The following is a 23523-nucleotide window of genomic DNA, read 5'->3' as shown; positions in this document are numbered from 1 at the left end:
TCCTTCCTTCCTTCCTTCCTTTTTTCCTTTTTTCCTTCCTTCCTTCCTTCCTTCCTTCTTTCTTTCTTTCTTTCTTTCTTTCTTTCTTTCTTTCTTTCTTTCTTTCTTTCTTTCTTCTTTTTCTCTTTCTTTCTTTCTTTCTTTCTTCCTTTCTTTCATCTTTCTTTCTTTATTTCTTTCTTTCTTATCAGAGATACAGAGAGAGGAAGAAAGAGAGAGGGGAGAGTGGAAGGGAGGCATTCATTTGCTGTTCCACTCAGTCATGCATTCACTGGTTGCTTCTTGTGTGTACCCTGAGCAGGGATCAAACCCACAATCCTTTTGTTTCAGGACAATGCTCTTAACCACTGAGCAACCAGCCAGGGTGGAAATTCTTGACAAGCCAAACTCCAAAAAGATATTCTTTGCAGAGTTGTTATACTGAGAACTCAAGTAACAGATGACTAGCCCATTAGATGACTTTTAAAATTGTGTTCACTTCTGAGAGTACAGGATTCAGGTCATGAATCAATTAAAGGTGCTCAATCTGCTGAGTAAGTTCCTCATATTTCTTATAACAATGGCAATATTTATAAAAAGTAAAGCCCCACAGCCAACAGGGAAAATGGTACTTACGAGTATTGTGTCAGCAGTTCCAAATCATTATGCATGTTGATTGGATATGATTCACTGAGTTCAAACAACTTCTCTAAAGCTTCATAAATGAAAATGATGCAAATAAGAGAAGCAAAGGCTTCTTCAGTAAACCGGGTAATATAGCAAACAAGGGAGCTTGCATCAGTGGCCACAAGTATGATACATAGGGTTGCAGTCCAAAGTCCAATACTAGCTCTTAAAGATAGGTACGACAGCCCGTATTCTCTAGGAGGAGGACAAAATCACAGAAAGAAGGTCATCAACAGCTTGCCACCATTTTAAACAGATGGAACTAAGTCTAATTCATGAAATTAAAGTAAATAAGCTTCAACCTCCCATGAGTATCTAAATTTCAAGACTTTGTCTAAAGGCAGCATCTAAGGCGACAAAAGTAACAGGGGGTTTCAGTGTTGAAAACTGAATATAATTTTTTACAAACATTACAAAGCATTTTACACAAATCTTTTCATTTTCCTTTATTTCATGCAGAGACGAAAATGGCAAACTGAATCAAATCAGCCTCTTCCACCTCTCCCAGAGGATTTCCAAATGCAACATTGGGAGAAGTGTAAATACAGGAAAAGTAGAAAGGGGCTAAGGGCCCAAAGTATATAACACTTACTTGCAAAATTTAAACAAAATCTTTTCGAACACCAAAACTGGTCCTGTACTGCCTAATATGGTAAGAGGCTGTCCACCAAAGAGAGAATAGGCTATCCCAGTCATGGATGCTCCGAAGAGAGATTCGATTGCACTCTGTAGAGATATAAATTATTTCATTATCTAAGTTGTACAGGTAGCCATTATAACTCAGGAGAAATGTTTAATATACATGGGTATTTTCTTTTTCCTCTGCTATGAGGAGCCTAGCAACTTTGGGCAAGATATGGAATAGGAGAATATAAAACAAGGCAGGCAGTCAGCCAAAAATAAATGGTAGTGACTAGGGATGTGTCTTCTCTATCTTCCTCGTCTCGCTTTTCTTTTGCTTACTAGAAGTTTACATATTTTATGATCAGTGAATGGACAGAAGCAAGGCCTGCATAAATGGGTAACAGTCCTCTTGTGAGGTAAGAAGCATAGCCTAAAACTAGCCTAAGACTAGGGGCCAGAGATGAGATCCGAAGCTTATGTAAGACTCAGGATTCATTCTTATGAGATACTCCACTCCCAGATTTCCAGTTCCAATATTTATCTAGCAAGTTCATGTGAAGTTATCTGCCAGCTCATACATCAAATTTCTCATTTCCTCATTAAGGAATCAAAAATTAAATGCTCACTTATCAAACTATGAATCTTAAAACTGATTAATTTCAACATTCAGAGAAAAGCATAATACATACTATACGACCTTCAGTAGCTTCGCCCAGCAGTCCTCCAAATGTGATGACAGGAGACATACACGCGCAGTAGAGAAACAGAAAAGATGCTAAGCACTGCAGGCTGAAAGCATCTCTGAAGTCACTCCAGAAGTATGGAGCTTTTCTTTTGATATCTAAAATAAGTCCCCCAAAAATCCTAAGACAGGGGGGAAACACAATAGTGAAATCCAAATATAAAAAACATACAAATCAAAATGCTCATTAGCTTGTTGCCAGGTCATAGTATAGGTTTTCCATCAGTTGAGATGAGACCCAATATTAACCTGCTACATTGTAGTATCATGATCTACATGGACGGCTTTGCAGCACTATGTTTCCTCAATTCCTAACCAAATATTGTGTCAACAACCCCCCCAAAATGCCAGGTTCCCTCAAATAAGTTTCAGAGCTGTTCATCAATCAAATTTCAAATAATGCGATTTAGAATTAGTCTAATTTCTGTGCCATTTCTTCATCAAGCTACTCATAAACTCAGGCCTACTACTCACAACTGTTGGCGCTATCTTCTAATTATTTACATTTTATTTAACATAGTGAAGGAGGGAGGGTAAATTGGCTTTTATATACTCCAATAATGAACATCAGGCTAGAGGGAAAAAAAGCAGTTTTAACCATGTTTAACCATGGCTCCAGTTACCTACTCTTTCTGCCAAAACAACAACAACAACAAAAAACCCACAGGAATCCTCACCAGATACTGTTTCAGGCAGGTATTTAAATGACCTTTGAATAAGACAGATTCCACAGTTGTTTCCAATGTTAGGCAAAGGCAACTAAGTGGAGGACCTTATAATCATCAGTTTGCAGCCATTATTGCCTAAATACTGCTCACAAAGATTAGGGGATCAGGGAATGTACAAATACTCCAGTACTTTCAGCCTTTTGTGTAGTGCATTTTCACCAATGAAATAAAAGTTGGTTTTGCATCTCATTTGCATAATCAAAGAACTTTCTTTGACATTTGCTTGTTCTTGTTCAATAAAAAGAATCAAACACTTCTTTTTTTTTATCGCTTCATATTCATTTTGAAATATCCCTTAATTTTTGTGAGCAGTATATATATACCAATGCCTGTAATTCACGAGACAATAACAACCTTACTTACTATAAATCCATTTTTTCCAAAATGTCCAAAACCACACTAAAACACTTGAAAGAGGATTTGGGGGAGGGATAGGAATAACATTAAACTGTGAAATGCTGCCTAAAATTGGAATACTAAAATGTTTTTGAACTATTAGAAATGAGAACATTAATGAACAAGTATTCTCATTCTTTGAACATTTGATAGTAATATGCAGACTTTTTACTTGACTACTAAAAGCTCTCTGTATTCCATGAAATACTATGTTAAAATGAATAAGACTATGGTAAAGTTCCTTCATGGGAGTTAAAAAAAAATACCTATTATGTTCCAATATACTGCCAGTATGCAGAATATACTTAAATTATGGAAAAATATTAAATTTTTGCCATTTATTTTCTAAATAGGAATATTATTTTTCAATCTAACAATCACCTCAAAAACTGATTGTTCTCTTGAGCAACAAATTAACTGTGCCTTTAAAATGCACATTTTCAGTATAATTGAAAATTTAATACTATAAATATTATTAATTTCTCTGATCTGACATATACCCTATAGTAACATATCAGTCACTTTCTCACTATTTTCTTAGTGATAAAACACGCTGTTTCCCTAGTGGCTCCTTCCATTAAAGGGGAATGGAATAGGAGAGATTGAGAAGGTAAATTTTCAATTGAAAAAAAAGGACATTTGCAACTCAGAGACTCTTGCAGAGAACCTGTGAAATTTACACACACACATACACACATACACACACATCATCATCATCATCATCATCATCTTAGGTTCCTCTACCTGTGTTTTGTAAAACATATGCATATTTTTTATTTTGGGGGTCATTTCTGAATGATGTGTTAACCTGCCAAAGTCACTATTCAAAGTAGATATAATCTAGTAGTTTATACATTCATTCATTTATGATGTATATCTCATCTAATCCCCAAAAGAATTTGAGGTGATTATGAACTATTAATTAGTTGTTAATATTTATAGGTTTGATAGCACTTTCTATTACACCACTGTATTTATTAGAGCATACATTAGTCTAAATAGCTCTTATATTACTGAGTAATAAATGTGCTTTTAGCAGCAAAAATCTAGATCCGAAGTGGGAGGTCATTACAGAGAACAGTGCAAGAGCAGCCGAGATGTACACCAGCAACTCCAGGAGAGCAGATGAGTAATGGATACTTCAAGCCATGTCAGCAACAGAATCTGTGGAAGAACTCTGGAGAAGCGAAGATACCGGATATTGGTGACCTGGGAGGATTTAGGAAGCAGTAAGGAAAAGTGAACTTCGAAAAAAAAAATCTAAGCTATGTGGCACGTTACACCTGAGAGAGAGAAAAATATTATCACCAAAAATAAAAAGACAGCATTTAAAAATAATAAGGCAAACAGAAGGAGTACCAATGCTTCCAGTAAAGGGAAAAGGAAAAAATTGTTTGAACCATCTCAAATTAGGTATGGAGCCTGAAGAAGATATTAAAGGATATTTCCCCAGAGACAAACATAGGCAAAGGGAAAGGAGAGAGGAGAATTAAAAGGCACAGAGTTGTCAGAAACTGGAATGTCAGCTTAGAAAACACAGTGAAAGCAGTACGGGAAGTGGCCTTGAGGGGAAGGCAAGCAGCAATCCGCAGAGCCCTTGCAATTGCCTTCAATTATAATGGAGGCTGTGTACACATATTCTCTGAAGAGAGACCCACCCAAGGGTTTCTGATTTTCTGCTCACACATTGTTTGGAGAGAGACAAGCTGTCAAAAAACCATAAAAAACCATTTTAAGAAATAAATTGAAGCTTTCATCTCATCAAAAATGTGTGATTAGAAAAATAAATCATATTGATTTTTCAAATTACAACCATAAAAATAAAAAATACTATTATATACATCCTACTTGCATATAACGAGTTAGACTCTATAAGACTGAGTTCTTGGTATTTATTTTTATTTCCTTCTTAAACTTGAAGCTTTCAATGGGCTCTTTTGGAAGGGGCAACTGACAGTTTTCTTGTTCATTCTAAGAATCTGTGAATGCATTTTATGCATGGGTAAATGAAGTATTGGGTAAGATAAAATGGAATGGTGTACACACTGTTCTGCCTTAATAGTAATGACAGTTATTAGTAACTACAAAGAAATAAAATCAATTGGCATTTTTACCCCAAAGAATAACATTCAAAGAACTTTTAAAAATTAGATCTCAAAACAGTAATTCCTGACAGACCAGAATGGTATATCATTTGGTCTTTAAAGTCCCATACAAGTGCTTTTCACTAACCACTAACCTTCCTGTTCGCTGGAGTTCAGGTCCACTGTGTCCTCCATGAGGCTCTGCTTCCCCGTGAGCTGCTGTTCCATTTGGTACAGCAGGAATCTTCCTCTTCTCCTGTTGAAAGTGTTTTGTTTTTAATATCAGGTGCTAGTGACAAACAACAAAACAAATTTTTTTCCTTTGAGGCAATATGCATAGTAGCTAAGAACCCTGGGTTGGTTATTTATTTGCTGCACGACCTCCAGCAAATTATCTGGTTTCCTAAAGCTTCATACCCATTAATGTGATTGCAAGAATTAAATGGGGTTTTAGACATTTATTCATTTTTTCATCTAATACCTATTGAGTGGCTACTCTAGTGTATGCCATTTATTGTTACGGATGCTAGAGATGCAATGATGAGCAAGAAAAAGCATTGTATTTGTAAAGACAAACAAATAACCTATAATGTCAGATAGAGCTAAAGCTATGGGTTAAAAAAACTGAAATTAGAAAGGGGACAGAGAGACCAGGGTTGGGATGAGGAGGTGTTAGTTACGATAGTATAGTATGCCTGGTATAGTTTAACTGTTCAATAAATATTAAGTATTATCAGTAGCTATGTTTAACTGTATTTCCCTCTTTATTCTGGCTGATATCTTCCTACCCAAGGAATGATTTATAATATGGTACTTTCTGACTCATAGAGATCCAAGACAATTGAAAAAGGGAGTTTCTAACTGAGCTAATGACAAATTAACTGAGGTTTATGAGAGTGCTGTTTTCCCACAGGTCTATTCCACCTACTTTTGTCAGTGACAGAGATTTCTGAAAATCATAAAAATCCTATCTAATGGTTATTTTAGAACAATGTATTCAAAAGTGCCTAAAAGAATAATTAAAAATATTTTAAGTGGTGCGATTAAAATTTTTACTTGACTGCCATTCCAAAATAGTAGAAACATGAAAACATGTTCTTCATGTTTACTGTAAACTTGAAAAACAAAAGTGAATTATCAAAGGGTCTGATATGCAATGGGACATTTAGATAAAATAGTACAGGTTTAAAACATGAGAAACATGGGTTTGAAACGCACAAAATATATGAAAATGTATTGTTTAATATTTCTCACAGTTTCCCAAGAATATGAATAGATACAATGATCTGAAGTGAAACAATAAAAGGATTTCTGTCAACTAATAAAGAAACTGCCTTTGCGGGTAAATAATTACCATACATTAGTAAAGGGCTTTAACAGTGACCCTCAGTACCCTCACTAGTCAATAATAACCTAGTGAAACATTTCTTAACTTCCACAACTCTCAGAAAGCAAGGGATATTATTTGGTCTTCTGGGGAATTATCCTTTACTAGATAAGGTACCTCATTGTTTTACAATTGATGTTTTAAAATTTATAGACACAAATAACACGATAGGGATTACAAGAAGGAAAGTTAGGTTGGGGAGGTAGAAGAGGGAAATATGGGGAAAAGGCAACAGAAGGAGACTTGACTTGGGGTGGTGAACACACGGTACAATATACAGATGATGTGTTATAGAATTGTACACCTGAAACGTAACTTTATTAACCAATGTCACACCAATAAATTCAATAAAAATTAAAAATAAATAGAACAAATTAATTAACTAGTGGATATTTGATTACTCAAATTATACAATTTATTTATTCAATCAACAAATACTTATTGCGAGACAATTTGTGTTGGGTACAAGGGCCCTCCTCTAAATGACCAGTGGACAAATCAGGCCTGTGAACTTTATATTCCAATGGGGAAGATAAACAAAAGATTAAAAGCTATGGAAAAATTAAAATTTAGAGCAGAGTGAGGGGGTGTTTGAGGTACAGAGTATGTGGGTTGGGAGGAAGGAATGGTAATTATAAATACAGTGGCCAGGCAGGATCAGGGAGAAAGGATCATTTGAGAAAAAGTTGAAGGAGGCAGTTATTCCATGAGAATAACTGGGGGACATTCGGACAGAAAGAATAGCTAGTGGGCTGGAATGAAGGCAGGATGTGGCTGTCAGGTTTAAATAACATGCAGCAAAGAGGCAAATATGGTTGGAGAGGAGCAAGCAAAGAAGAAAGTGGTGGGGGTGACTTCTGGAGGTAAAGGGAGGCCATGTTGTGTAGGTTTAATATCCATTGCAAGTATTTGGCTTCTATTTTCAGTGCAATGAGAAACTTGTACAGGATTTTGAAGAAAAGAGCAGCATAATATAACTTGGAGTCACACTGGCTACCATGTTGAGAACAGATTCCAGGTGCCAAGGTAGAAATAAGGCCAGTTAGAAGGCTGATTCAGTAATCCATTACGATGGTAGGTTGAAATAAGGTGTTAGCAGGAGCAATAGTGAGAAATTGTATAATTCTGGATAAATAATGAAGGCAATGCCAAGAGTATTTTCTGGTAGAAAAGAAGTCAGGCATAAGAAAATAATAATAATTTTTTTTGGCTTGATCAACTGTAACTGTGGAATGAGCACAACTCTAAGTGTGGAGTTAATTCTACCGAGATAGAAAGGTGGAGATGGAACAGAATTTAAGAAAAGATCAGTTTCCATTTACTTCAGGGAGCATTATATTGATTTTTCTAATATAAATGCAAAGATGTACACAGGTACAGAAATAAGACAGTTTACAATTTAGTTCAAAGTTAAGACTTTGTAAGTTAGATATAGATCTAGATTATCTATATCTATAAGACATCCAAGTGCAGACAAAGGATAGGCATTTGGGTAAATAACTCTCAAGTTCAAGGTGAAAAACAAATTTGGGATAGTATTTAAAGGTATAAAATTAGAAGATATTACCAAGAGAATGAGTACAGATAGAGGAGAGAATATGAGTAAGGACTGAGAACTGCATCAATTCAACAAAACGAAATCAGAGAGAAGAGGAGAAACCAGAAAAGAAGACTAGGAAAAAGTGAAAAGCAAGCATGTGATGTTTTGGAGCCACGCAAAGAAAGTACCATATTTCTCCATGTATAAGACACACACTTTTTCAAAAAATTTGGGGTCTAAAAATTGGGTATGTCTTATACAATGGTGTAGCATTTCAAATGCCATAGATGGAACTGAGGATGAGGCAATATATGAAGACAGTGATTCGTCATCAGATACAGATGAGGATACCTAATGGATAGGAGTTTTGACAGTGATTGGGAGTTGTATGAATTTTATGATGAATAAATCTTGAGTTCGATAACTTTATGTAATACATTTTTTTTCAAATTTTGGGCCCCCAAATTAAGATGAGTCTTATACATGGGGAAATATGGTATATAAAGAAATTACCAATTCTGTCAATTGCTGCTGATTGATAGGCTAAATAAAATGCAGACTAAGAATTGAACATGCAACTTCGCATTGTAGAGATGTTTGGTGATCGTCGTGTAAGTAATTTTAGTGAAGTGATGGCAGCAAAAGACTTATTTGAGTAGATTTAAGAGAAAATTGAAGAAAAATTGGAGGCCAGTAGTACAGAGAACTCTTCTGTGGCATTTGGTTGCAGAGATAGCAATATTGACAATTCTTTTTTAAGATATAAAAATTAACAATATTGTATGCCCAATAAAATTCTATTTAAAAAATGATATAATTTAGAACAAAAGAATTTATGATATAGGGAAGAAAGAGGAAAGTTGGTAGATAATGTCTTTGAATAGGTATGAAGAGATGGATCTAGAACACAGGTAGAAGGCTGACTTTGGATAATTCATCAATAGCATTATATGGCAGGCAAAGTATGTGGACGCAGGTGCTAGCAAGTGGATAAGTATTATGGTAGAAGTCTGTGGAAATTCAGTTTTATTTATTTCATATTTCTCAGGGAACAGAAAACAAGATAATATCTGACGGCGAAGTTCAGGAAGGATGTGATGAGGGTTTGAGGAGAAAAAAACAGATATGAAAGACAATAATTGGACTAAAATAGTCTGATGAACTTGCAACAATAATGGCCCACTTGAGGTATGTGGTCAAGAATTATGTGAGATCAGTCAGTGGAATTAATTTTTTTTTTCAGCTACATTCAGTTCTACCAATGCAGGTACAGACTAAAGAGTTGCATTCACACAGGGCTGTAGTTTTGACAAGCAAGTAAATGGCACGAGAGAAAAGCAAAGAAATTGAGGGCATACAAAAGGGAGTGATTATAATGACTAACACAAGTTCCAATATTTTAAGGATTATCACTTGAGGTGGCTAGTCATTTTTCTCTTAACTGAAAGGATAAAGTATTTAAAATTCCATTATTTATAGATTTCAAAAGAACAAAAACCATGGAAATTGTCCTATGGGGGAAAGTATTATTTGAACAAGCATGAAGTCAGAGTGCTTGAATTCATTTGCTCCATCTAATAAAAGGAAATATACTTGAATTCATTTGCTCCATCTAATAAAAGGAAAATGTAGTTTCATATTATGTTATTCACTTACAGCATACATTAAAAATACTAATGTTGTACAGAAGCATACAGAATATCTCCAACTCAAACTCATTATACAAAATTGTGTTGTCTTCTAATATGATAGCCATTAAAAACATGTGGCTATTTAAATTTAAGTTAATTAAAGCTTAAAATTCAGTTCCTCAGTTGTAGTAGGCACATTTCTAGAGCTCAATAGTGGCTTGGCTTATTATATATTATAAACATAGAAAATTTCTATATTTGCAGAAAGTCCTATTAGACATGCTGATGTAGAACATCAGCACAGAGAGGTTAGGGCATCCGTTCAAGTCATGCAAATAGATAATAGCAGAACCCAGGTGTCTTGATTCTTAACTCAATGTTCTTTCTTTGGAATCATTCTATTGCCTTTTCTACTATTATAGGTGCAAAGATGTATACAAGTCCAAAAATAAGACAATATAACGCTCAAAATTACTCCTTAAGCAACTTCTTTTATTATAGTAGTAGACCAACTGAAACTATGTGGCTGTAGTTATAGAGTCACAAAATTATAATTGCTGAGAAAAGGAAAGAAAATTATCTTTAATGTTATAAAATGACTTCAGAATGAAAACACAGAAATGAGACAGGCGTCAGTTTATTTTCCTTAAATTGATAGTGGGAGTAAGGTTTTTTAAACTCTGATGTTTGAGTGGTATACTTGCTCATTTGCCTGCCTCTGGTCTAACCAGAAAACTTCTATGTTCAGGGGTGGGCCAATTAGGCATCTGATACTTCAACTAGCGTACTAAAGTCAGACCAGGCTGAATTCCTCATGGACAAGAGCCAAAGACAAGGCAAAGGAGATGGAAACTGGCACAGTTGAAGGAGGCAGTTTCAGGAGAAGTAAATCCACTATGAAGAGTGGGTTTAACAAACGTCTGACCACCACTCTAAACAAAGTCATCCCTGCAGAAAGAAAATGACCCCAAATAATAGCAATGGTCTTTATTTCTATCTTTCTGGATTATATATACAATGAGTAAATACACATTAGATTTTTGTAAGCAGAATTTTTATAATTTTATGCCATATACCCACACAATGGTAATATAAACATTAGAATTTTCTTTTTTTAAGTGCGAGGAGGGGAGATAGAGAGACAGATTCCTGCATGTGCCCCAACCAGGATCCACCTGACAACACCCATCTGGGACCAATGCTTTGCCCATCTAAGCCCAAGCTCACAACTGAGCTATTTTTAGCACCTGAGGTGGAGGCTCCATGGAGCCATCCTCAGCACCTGGGATCAACATGCTCAAATCAATTGAGTCATAGCTACGGGAAGAGAAGAGAGAGAGAGAGGGAGAACTGAGAGGGGGGTGGAGGAGAAGTAGGTGGTCACTTCTCCTGTGTGCCCTGACGGGGAATCAAACCTGGGACTTCCATACCCTGGGTTGAGGCTCTACCACTGAACAAACCAGCCAGAGACAAACATTAGAATTTTAATTAAATGTTCTCCCAATCATTGATATGACTAGCAATAATAGAGAGTTTTCTATATAATGACTAAGCCATGCCTTTGAATTTTCCTAATACTTGCTAACTTCAAAGTGATGCATCAAAATATAGGAAGACAGTAATGGGCTGTTTTTAAACTATATTTTAAATCTTTATTAAAAATTTATTTTTCCTCCAGTATAATATGTTTTAAAGTGGGTCTAAAGTCTTTCCAGGCATAAGGAACTGTTTGATTTAGTAACATATCATTAATACACTAAATTTCTCAGTGAGGTGTGTTGAAGATCAAGGAAGACACTATAATTTCATGCTTCTCCCTTTTTAAAGGTTAAATAGCTTCTGGTACCACTTTTAATGTAGAAGGAAGAGGGGATTCCCAACACCAACAGGAAAAGCTCCAACACCAATTGGTTGTCCTGCAATTCAGCTCAATTCTTACACCATCTCCCCAGAGATAGCATCAGATGCCACAGGTTCAGACCTCAGTCCTGCAATACTAACTCCTCAATGCTGCCCCACTTCAGAATCCAGTTGTAAACTCAGGTTGTTAAGTGAGCTTCTCAAGGACTTGAGAATCAGAGGTTTCCAAGACACCTTTCTTGGGTTTCAGCTAACTTACTAGAGCGGCTCACAAAACTCAGAGAAACATTTTATTATTAGAACACCAGTTTACTATAAGAAGATATAACTCGGGAACAGCAAGTGTTAGAGAGCATAATGTAAGGCGTGGGGGAAAGACAAGAAGCGTCCACGTTCTCTCTGGGTGTCTCAATCTCCATGTGTTCACCAGCTTTAACACTCTCTGAACTCCGTCTTTTGGGGGGTTTTATGGAGGTCATTGCATAGGCATAATGAAAACACTGGCCACAGGTGATTTAACTCAATCTCCAGCCCCATTCCCCTCCTTGGTGGGAGGTGGGAACTGAAAGTTCCAATGCTTGAAACAATGGTTGGCTTCACTCTCAGCCCCCTTCCTCAAGTGAGTTCAAAAAGCCACTTCTTTAACATAACAAAAGGCACTTTTGTTGCTCTCACCATGGGAAATCCCAAAGGTTTTTGGAGCTCTGTGCCCAAAACAGGAGGAACACTAAATATATATTACTTATTATAAAGCACAGTATCACAGAAGTTATCATTTAAATCATTTGAATCCTTTTGACAGGTTATATTATTTTCTTAGATGTATTTAAAAGACAAAAATGATAGGATTTTAGGAGTCTTTTCAAATCTACATACCTGGGAAGGAACGTTTTTTGGAGGTTCTATGCGAATGCTGGGATCCCACTCTCCAGGCGGGAGGACAGTAACCTGGTCCAGAAACTCATCGATCCCCGACACCAAGTCATTCCGATCTTTAGCTTTGTAAGCAACATCATGAAACACCTATAAGGGAAAGGAATGTCATTTATAGATTTTGCAAAATTATAAAATCTGACTGAGTTCAGTGTTCTCATTTCCAGTTATCGCATATGTGATGATACAATTTGAAGAAATAAAGGTTTTTTAATGTAAATTACAATTAAGTTTAATATACGAATGCCCACAGATCCCTCTTTCTCTCAGAAGGCTGGGCTGCATGTTGAAATTGATGGAGGCAGGAGTGGGAAAGGGGAAGGGAAAGGAGGAGGACGGAAGTGAAGGGACTGAAAATTCAGCCACCCGGAAGATGCTTTTGGGGCAATATTGATTTTAAGCTATTTATTAAGAAACAAAAGACTCAGAAAGAAAATTTGACCCTTTTCCCTTTCCTGCCCAGGAGTTTCAAAGAGAGAAACCTGATTCAGGATGATGTTAGGATGCTGCCTTCGTCTAATCTGAATTAAGTATAGTAAGCAAGAGGGCTTGAGGCAGCTGCCTGTTAGCCAGATACACCCTGTGTCCCATTGTTTCTGAGGCACCTAGAAAGAATCTTCTTGCCTTGTGTGTTTCAGGCTTCCTCAACTACCTGCAAATCTCCTATCCTCTCTTCTGAAATCTAATACTGTACCTCGGTCCCACCTCTCCTTTCTCCTCTGTCCGAAAGTGTCTTGGATACCCAATATTGCCTCACCGTCTTTGGAATTTACACTAGCATGTGTAAATTCCCCATGTGCATGTATGAAACTTTGATTTTCTCCTGTTAATGAGTCTGTTAATTTGGTTAATTAGCCCCACTAGAAGAACTTGGAAGGTGGGGGAAAAACTATTAATATTCTTTAAGCCCTCACAGAAAAAAGCTCATTAAACTAGAATTAATGATTCAAGCTTGGCAAAGGTTATTTATGTGTAGTAAATCAAACTTTCTGAAAGTCACCCTGGCTTAAAAATAGAGATGAAAGTGTATAGACTATATTAGAAATTTTAACAGTATTCATACCCTGGCATACATAAAATAATTTAAAAAATTAATTTTGTTCTAATTATTAAATAATAGTAAGGTCAGAAAATAGGATTTTCTGATATTTATCATGTCTATACAGTTTATTTTTTATTTATAAATTATATTCAATGGCAGGACATTAATCAATAAGAATACATAGGTTTCAGGTAAATATCTCTCTTTATAGCATTTAAACTCTTGATTGTGTTATGTGCAGCTTAGAAAGTGTATTTCCATTTAAAGTACAAGCTGCATTCACACACACACACAGACACACACACACACACCCTGTGCTAGTCTTTTAGGCTACTGAAAGATATTATAGGTCTTCTTCCAGAATAAGACTGCAGTTCGTTTCTTCTTTGATATTAGGATTGGGTATGTTCTGTTTAGGTGTATGTCACTTTCAGATGGAAGTTCTGAGCACCAGAGTGTGATTTATCACATTGCCTTGTGTCTGCCATAGTGACTGAGAAAACACAGGTGGAGCTGGAGCTTCTTACAGGGCCTGTCACTGTAATTAGCAGAGCCTCTCTGCCAATTTCTGATGGACACATAGCATGACAGAAATAATTCCTGGTTGTTTTAAGCCTCAGAGATTTCATTTGGTTATTCTTGCAGCATATGTACTCTCCCCTGACTAACACACAGAGAAGTGGTATACTAAATATAATAAGAAGGTAAAATAAAAATAAATGGAAAAAATTAATTTATACTAAGCATAATATAAATATAGTATTTCTGACACTTTTTGTATTTCAGATAATAGAAAATGGAACAAATATTTGGGACTAATGTATTATTCTTAATGTTAATCTATATTCAGTAACCAAATACACCAACATTTATAGAAAAATTATAACTTTAAATATTCTATTCTATATTTAGACTATTTGTTTGAGTTTTTGGTTTGATATTCTAAGCTGTTGAAGAAGTAATAATGATTTTCAAAGGCTTTTTTTTACCTTCCAAATAAGAACATTTCACAAAAAAAATCACTGGTGTGATAAATACACAGTCTTTGCTTAGGATAATATGTAAACATCAAAAATATATTAATGGTTTAGTTATATTTTCAGAAGGAGACTTTTTAAATATAAAAACACAGATTTTCCTGCCATAAACCACTGAATTTATGGCTCAGAATATCCTCTTTTAAAGATCTTTGTTATGGTCGTGAGATCTAATCTGAACATTTAAGAATTGCAACTGTTCTTAATTCCCATGAAAGTTTAGCTACTCTACTTTTTCTTTTCTAATACCTACTTTCTTGAAATCTTTCTTGCTTTAATCTCATTTAATTTAAAAATTGCGCCCTGGCCGGTTGGCTCAGCGGTAGAGCATTGGCCTGGCGTGCGGGGGACCCGGGTTCGATTCCCAGCCAGGGCACATAGGAGAAGCACCCATTTGCTTCTCCACCCCCACCCCCTCCTTCCTCTCTGTCTCTCTCTTCCCCTCCCACAGCCAAGGCTCCATTGGAGCAAAGATGGCCCGGGCGCTGGGGATGGCTCCTTGGCCTCTGCCCCAGGCTCTAGAGTGGCTCTGGTCGCGACAGAGCAACGCCCCTCTGGGTGTGCCGGGTGGATCCCAGTCGGGCGCATGCGGGAGTCTGTCTGACTGTCTCTCCCCGTTTCCAGCTTCAGAAAAATACCAAAAAAAAAAAAAATTGCTATAAGAGATCACATGGTCCTATACCTACTTTAGATAACTCAATGTCCAAATTCATCCAGAATAGGTGATTCTCTATTATTTTAAAGCTCTTCAAAGCTGTAGATATCACAATTTGTTGGATTTGAAAATAAAGTTTTATGTATTATTGATTTCCTATCACCAACTTTCCCAATACTTTAAATTGGTCTTCCCCACCATCTTAATTTCAACATATATCTGACTTCTCAAAAAGCTTTATCTGGTCCCCTCTCAAAACAGATTAGACAGCTTGTTAATACTCCCCTAATGCCTTTTCCTTTTTCTTGACATTTTCACTGTAATTATAATTATTTATTAAAATTGTTAATTATATAATTAGTGTTGAATTCTTTTTTATGCTAAAACAGGGAAAATCTTTTTTTCCATGATAAAACATGAGCTCTGAACATTCACTCAATAAATATTTTGCAAAGTACTTCTATGCTAGGGATAGAACAGTGAACAAAATCCACAAAAATCCATTCCTTCACAGAGCTTATATTTAGTAAGAGGGGGAGATGGAAAATTAGCATGTAACTGAATATAAGTTTGTTAGATGGTGAAAAGTGTATGGAGAAAAATAAAGCAGGAAAGAGAAGTAAGGGTATGATTGGGGGATGCTGCAATTTTAAACAAGCTGATTAAGGAAGTCTTCAATGAGTAGACATTTCAGCCAACACCTAAAAGAGTTAAAGATGTAAGCCATGTAGTTATCAGAAGCAAGAGCTGTCCAGGCAGAGGGAGGAGCTGTGCAAGGATTCTCAGGAGAGAGAATGCATGTCATATTTGAGAAATAGTGAGGAGGCCAATTCTTTAGGGAGGAGTAAGCAAGAGAGTAACAGGAGATGAGGTTTGAGAGGTAGAAGGGCAGAAGGACATTCTGTAGGATTTTGTAGATTATAATAAGAATTTTGACTTTTACTCTGAATCAGATGGCAAGCCATTAGGGATCTTGAGCAGAAGAATGATTGTTCTAGCTGTAGTGCTGAGAACAAAATAAATGGTACAAGGGCAGAGAAAAACCACTGGGAATCTATTGCAGTGAAAGGGCAATAATGGGCATAGACCTGGTGATAAGAGTGAAAACCATGTGATAACAGTTCAGAAAGTGAGAAGCAGTAGGATTCTGGAAATACTGTGAAATGAGAGCCAGGAAGATTTACTGATGAATTGGACTGGGTGTGAAAGAAATAGAAGAGTCAAAGATGACTCTAGGGCTGTTCCATGAAGCCACAGATCATGTTTTTAATTTCTACCACTTTATTTTTAATATATAGTAGGCAATAAATATATACCACAATAATGACATGAAATATGCACTATTATTATACAACTAGAAACTGTCTTCTCTTCCTTCCTTCCTTCCTTCCTTCCTTCCTTCCTTCCTTCCTTCCTTCCTTCCTTCCTTCCCTCCTTTCTTTCTCTTTCTTTCTTTCTTTCTTTCTTTCTTTCTTTCTTTCTTTCTTTCTTTCTTTCTTTCTTTCTTTCTTTCTTTCTTTCTTTTTCATTTTCCTCCCTCAATCCCTCCCTTCTTCCCTTCCCTTCCTTCCTTCCTCCCTCCCTTCTTTTCTCCCCCCTCCTTTCTTCCCCTTTCCCTTCTTTCTTTTCTTTTTAAAAGATAAGATTTAGAACATCTTTGTAAGGTGATAAGAATGATATAGTAGGGAAGGAGAAATTGATAATGTAGGAGCCAGAGTGGATTAAGGAGCAAAGTTCACATTAAAGTTGTGAGTGGGAAAAAGTAAGAATTCAGAAAAGGAGACTGAGAAAAAGCATCAGTGAATTAGAGAAAAACAAACAAGCACATAGCAAATGTGTTTGTTTGCTATTTTCCTTCAAACCTGCTTTTACTATTTCTGGATCTTTGTTCCATATATATTTTGACTGGCATTGCATTGATTTCTCTCATCACCATTGCTTGCCTAGATTGTTGCAATAGCTTTTTAAGTGATCTGCTTTTGCTCTTGCTCCTCCACAAGAGTTGAACCCAGTAGTTCACTGATCCTTTTAAAATATGAAATATACCATGTCATTTTTGTTCTCAAAACCTTCCATCTACATCCCAACTCAAAATCCTTACATTACCTACAAATACCTTCCACAGACTGGCTGGTTACCTCCTTGACTTTATTGCCTACTGCTCTCTCCCCTTCTCCCTCCTGCCAAGCGATGTTGTCCTCCTTGCTGTTTCCCAGATATTCCTGGCACATTCCAGTCTCAATGCATTTGTCCTTGCTTATCTTTTTGCTTGGGAAACTCTTCCCTCAGATATATGAACAGCTTGCTCCCTTTCTTCTTTTAGGTTCTTTGTTGAAATGTCTCCTCAGTAAGGCCTTCCCTGACTTGTAACTGTCCTCATCCCACCCCCATCTCCCTTCCCTGATATCAAGGTGTCCTCCTTAGCACTTACCACTGCCTATCATACATTTTACTTACCTATATGTTATTCTGTCTTTTCACTAGACTAGTAGCTCAATGAAAAAAAGGATTTTGTCCTTTTTGTTCACTGATATATCCCTAGTACGGGCAAGAGTGCCTGATAAATAGTTCACGTTTGATAAATACATATTGAATAAATTAATGAAGAATAAAATGAAAGAAGGATCTGTCCTACTAGAATCCAAGACTAATTATAGTAAAGATACTATAATTAAGATAGTAATGGCACAGAGATGGATAATTTTTTTCACATGCAGGCATTGCTAGCCATCAAATAAATGACAAATAAATCAATAAACAGAACTAAATGAAGTGATTCTCTATGTAAAAATGAAATTGGGTCTCTACTCATATTACACAAAGTGAAATTCTAGATTGATTAAAAACTTAAATGTGAGAAAGTATAAGACTCCTTGAACATAATTTGGATGGATGTACTTCTCAGGGTAAGCAGTAATGCAAATTTCAAATATTTAGTGTCAAAACAAAGTATACAATTACATTTAGCTGTTCTTTATAGGAAAAAAGAAATAAGAAGGCTTTGATATATCAAAACCAATAAGAGATCAAGTGACATGAGTACTAAACTTAGAATATACCATTTGTAAATGGTGACTTAAAGAAGTTTCATTACAGTGGTAGTAACAAAAATCAGACTGTGTGATGTTAAGAGATGAATGAAGCTAAGATATTCAGGACAAAATGAAGACTGATTCAAAGTTCTTGAGATTCAGATTTAATCAACACTTCTTCAATAGTAGGTGTTATAGTAAAAGGTAAGAGGTTTTATTTTACAGATGGGCAAAATAAGGACATTAATTTTATATCTATTTCTTAAGCAGTAACTATCTATTGGCCAAGCTTCCTGACTGAACAGTCACTGTTGACTTAAAATCTAGATGACAGAGACAGAAAATTGTTGGCTCAAAAATCCAGAACAAGACAAACACTGCACTCTTTATAATAATTTTCTTTGTTTTTGTTTTGGCTTTTGTTTTCATAAAAGTGTGTTGTGTTGATATACAATGGCTTTATTATTGTTATATTTAAATAAATGCATAATTTTTTTAAATTCTCATTTTCAAATTCTGTTATAAACAAAAGCTCTTTAAAGTGCTTAATACTTTTCAAGAATCTAAAGAGATTAATGCATTAGTAGTACAGCTAATAAACAAAACCATATGATTTATCTCTAGTAATTCTCAAGAAAAAGGAGGAAAATAAATAAGTGGCATTATTCAACATAAGGTAGTGTTAAAATGATTAACATAATCAGTCTTTAATTCACTTTTTAAATTCACTTATTGATTCTATTTCTATTCTGTTTATTTTGTTCTTCAGGTTCCACATATAAATGAAATTGTATGTGATTGTCTAACCACTATATTGTACACCTGAAACTAATACAAAGTGATATTGAATATAAACTGTAATTGAAAATCAAAATTTAAATTAAAAAGAAAATCTTTAACTCCGACTGAGGGCAGACACTATGCCAAGTCTGGAGATACAAAAGAAAAAGACAGGAGTTCCCAGTATAGAGAGGACAAACACAAATAAAGTTCAGTTAACAAAATTTATTTGAGCACCTGACAATATCAAGGTACTAACATGAATAAGTGGTAACTGCTCTCATGGAATTTACAGTTTGATAATACAATTCAACTCACCCTTTTCTTAACTGAACTAAACTTTATGAATCAACATGTTAAATTTTGTTCTTATGGAGTACAATTATTCAGTAGCCTTCAAAGCAATTATAGAAGCAGAATAAATTTTCCACCTTGGCTTTTAACAATAAAGTATTATTTCCTCTTTAAAAAGTATTTAAACATTTTTGATAGTTAATTAATGTACTATTGTAATTAATATGTCTTATTATAATTAACAGCTCTCATCTTTTAGAGTAGCTTTCTGAGTTTCTGCTTCTCTATCTTACTATTCTTAGAGTTACAAATTGACCTAAAGTGAAGCTCTAAATGCAGGGTTCCCCAAACTACAGCCCACGGGCCACATGCAGCCCCCTGAGGCCATTTATCCAGCCCCCAATGCACTTCCGGAAGGGGCACCTCTTTCATTGGTGGTCAGTGAGAGGAGTGCAGGATGCATCCACATCCTGTGCTCCTGGAGTACTGTATGTGGCAGTGCTGCAAAGCACAGTGTGGCTCACATTGCTCATGTATAGTACTACTTCCGGTGATGTGGGACGCACACGTCATGGCTCCGGAAGCACGTCATATCACTTGTTACGGCTAGCAGTGACAAATATGGAACCGGACATTGACCATCTCATTAGTCAAAAGCAGGCCCATAGTTCCCATTGAAATACTGGTCAGTTTGTTTATTTAAATTTACTTGTTCTTTATTTTAAATATTGTATTTGTTCCCATTTTGTTTGTTTACTTTAAAATCAGATATGTGCAGTGTGCATAGGGATTTGTTCATAGTTTTTTTTATAGTCCGGCCCTCCAATGCTGAGGGACAGTGAACTGTGTAAAATGTTTGGGGACCCCTGCTCTAAAGTTTCAAATTTAAGTGATTCATGTTTGAGCCTCCATGAGGTGGGTCATTAATCAGGGAAATAAATGGAAGTTCCTTCTCTGCTGTCATTTGAAATCTAAAATTAAAAAACAAAACAAAACACGGATGTTTCTCTGTTATTCTATGTCCACTTGATTAGTTAAAACCTTGGATACTAATGTCTTTCTGTTGATAAAATCTTGACTCCTAATTGGTGGAGGAGAGATTTAGGAAAAGAGATACCTTGAGCATGTTTGGACCTCCCATGACACAATATGCTCTTCTCACCATACAACATTACCCATGTCCTAGGGATATCTTAATGTAACATCCTAATTTCTTAGATGTAGAAACATAATATAACATGAAATATATGTATCCAAGAAAGTGACAATACTAAAATTGTGGAATATAAATGACAGTGTTTGAACAGTATTGCAAAATAATTGTCATTTATTTTGCAATACGGTAAAAACTGTAAAATATTAAACACTAAAATATGGAAACACTAAAAGCAAAGATAGTGTGAACATTACCTTATAAAGAGTTCTTCTTGAGCAGATTTATGGTTCTCCTGAAGCCTTTTTATTTTTATCTTTTCACTCTTGTCTTCTCCCAGATTCATTCAAAAAATGTTACTCATTGCAGTGGATGGAATAGTGTACTCTCAAAATATATGTCTACCTGAACCTCAGAATGTGACCCTATTTGAAATAAGGGTCTGTACACCTGAAACTTAATTACAGGTGTAATTAAAGTAAGAGATCATCTTGGATCAGAATGAGTGTCTTTATAAGAGACAGAAGAGTAGATGACACATAGAGACAAGGGAGAAGGCCATGATCAGATGGAGTGAGAGACAGGAATCTCTTTGTCACAAGCCAAGGAACAGCATGAGCCACCACAGCTACAAAGATAAGGTAAGGTTCTTCTCTAAAGCCCTTGGAAAGAACATGGCCTTGGTAACACCTCTATTTTAGACTTCTGACCACCCAAAATAAGAGAAAATACATTACTCTTGTTTTAATCACCCAGTTTGTGTAAATATTTTATGGAAGCCATAGGAAATAAATACATTCAATAAGTTGGTTTTTCTGAAGCTGATAAAAAAATAAAATGTGTTTTTTCTGGCTTTTGGCTTCCTGTGTGTAAATATCAACAACAAATAGATATAAAACATAGTTTGAACAGATATAATAGAATAATTTTTATCGAACCCTAAACAGAAGTTCAAATTTTCATATTTCATAGGACTATGAAAAGTTATATACAATATTATTTTGCCTTTTTACAAACTTTAAAGTATCTGAAGCCACAAATTCAGTAAATACATCACAAATTATTTGGATGAGATTCTAAAAATATATTATCCCTTTTGTTATTTAATACCCAATTTTGAATTTATGCCCTTTCTGTGATCTTTTGCATCTGCTCTTCTTTAGCAATAAGAACAATGAAACAGTAAAAATAGATTTCCATAAGGTGTTGGGGAATACAAAAAACAGTTTATGTTTTTATCTTTATGGTCATGCATTTTTAAGATCTACACCTCCTTCAGAAACTGGTGAAAGCTTTCTTTAGTCCAAAAAATCTACATACAAACTTTTTACATAGAAAAATGTATGTGCTGTATCAGAGAGGTCACAGGTCCCCTGAAATCCATTTATAGTTCTTCTAATGGTTAAACACTCCCAGATTAAGAACAGCTTCATACAGGCCATTGGAAAAGGAGTTGATAGATGTTACATGGTTTTTACTGTCATGTATAGTATTCAGATAAACTGCCATTGTTTTTTCTTGAGGCCTTAAAATGATTTTTCCCACTTCTTGTGCTTGCATGAAACTATGAACATACTAAAATCCAATGACCTGTACTCTTCAAATGGGTGAACTGTATGCCATATGACTTTTATTTCTTTAACAAAGTTGTTAAAAGAATTTTTTTTAATATTTCTTTGCCCAAAACAAGATTTGCAATGATAGCAATAATGCTGCTTGCTTTGAAAACACATACAATGTAGAAAATATTCATAAATATATTCTAAATGTCACTAAATACCATTTTTTAGAAAATAAAGTTTTAAATCTTTATATTCATGTGTGTGAATTTATTACCCCTTTTAAACAAATTTTTCACTATAAAACTTTATAGTGAAAACATAGAACAAGGGGGATTCAAGACAGAAAGATCTAATTCACAGTAAATTGTCATGAATACAGAAACCCCAAAAGATAGGTGTACCTAATGAGCAAAAATGTTCCCAATGAACTTGAATAAATACCTCATCTGTCATTAGGGTTGCAATTGATCTGCCAATCTCATGGTACTGTTGACCCTTTCCCAGGGGTCCCAGAAGAATGAACAAAAATCTGTAATTAAGAAGAAAATAAAATAAATGTTTCATGGTAGAAATATAAAAATTATTTTAGTAGTACAGAATCACTGATCTCAAAGAAATTACTGAAGATAGGAATTCCTATATGAAATACTTCTGTATTTTTTTACAGTTCATTATCATTTTGAAACATTTTCTAATCCTTGACTCATGCTTAAGATTCTTAAGCAATAGGAATTTATGATTATTTTGATCTCACTGTTTCCCCCCTTTCATTACAGGTAGAGCCTACACATTTGTTAGTGAGAGTTTAAAGGATTGTATAATTTTTAGAGGATTAAGGTGACAACAGTAAAATCTGGTTGAAACTTTCTGAATTATGAAAATAAAATAATTCACTAATAATTCACTAATAATTCACAAATTATAGAACTAGGTAGAAGGGGAGAAAAGTAATACGGTTGCATACACAAGGAAAGAATGTATGATCAAAACACAGTAGGTGCATAGAAAATGCACATTAACTAGAAAAAATATCAGGAATCAAAACCCAGTTAGGCAGAAAATGGTGGGGGGGGTAGTTAATGATCTATTAATTCCAATGCTGAGCAATAAAAGTACCAGCTACACTGTGATATTTCATCTAAATAGGTTGAAAGTCTGGCAAACTCATCATCAAACAATTTTTGAAGAAATCAGTATGTGCTCTCTGACTTCAGAACTGGTGACTGTACTGTTTCTGTAAAGGTCAGCACTGCAGGGAAATTGTGGACATTTTTTAATATCTTACACTCTGCAATATAACTCTACAGTGCTGAATTGTTAAGCGGTTTATGCTCTTAAGTATGAAGAGTAATGACTTTTACAGGTATAGAAAATAGG

At 35.3% G+C, this 23523-nt stretch overlaps 1 protein-coding gene across 6 annotated transcripts in view; it reads right to left on the bottom strand.

The window, feature by feature from the left end:
• The window catches only part of SLC4A10 (solute carrier family 4 member 10), a 317469-nt gene that overhangs the window by 77672 nt on the left and 216274 nt on the right, over positions 1 to 23523 (bottom strand). For all 6 annotated transcript variants that reach the window (XM_066344965.1, XM_066344966.1, XM_066344963.1 and 3 more), the window contains 6 exons: positions 22588 to 22675; positions 12535 to 12681; positions 5396 to 5496; positions 1980 to 2154; positions 1259 to 1392; positions 616 to 861 (listed from right to left, as the gene is read on the bottom strand). In XM_066344965.1, the coding sequence (XP_066201062.1) occupies positions 616 to 861; positions 1259 to 1392; positions 1980 to 2154; positions 5396 to 5496; positions 12535 to 12681; positions 22588 to 22675 (891 nt within the window). The remainder of the gene's footprint in view (positions 1 to 615; positions 862 to 1258; positions 1393 to 1979; positions 2155 to 5395; positions 5497 to 12534; positions 12682 to 22587; positions 22676 to 23523) is intronic.

Source organism: Saccopteryx leptura, chromosome 7, assembly GCF_036850995.1.
Source record: "Saccopteryx leptura isolate mSacLep1 chromosome 7, mSacLep1_pri_phased_curated, whole genome shotgun sequence".
Taxonomy (NCBI): domain Eukaryota; kingdom Metazoa; phylum Chordata; class Mammalia; order Chiroptera; family Emballonuridae; genus Saccopteryx; species Saccopteryx leptura.
Note: the sequence above shows the minus strand (reverse complement) of the source record. Positions and strands in the feature narration are given on the sequence as shown.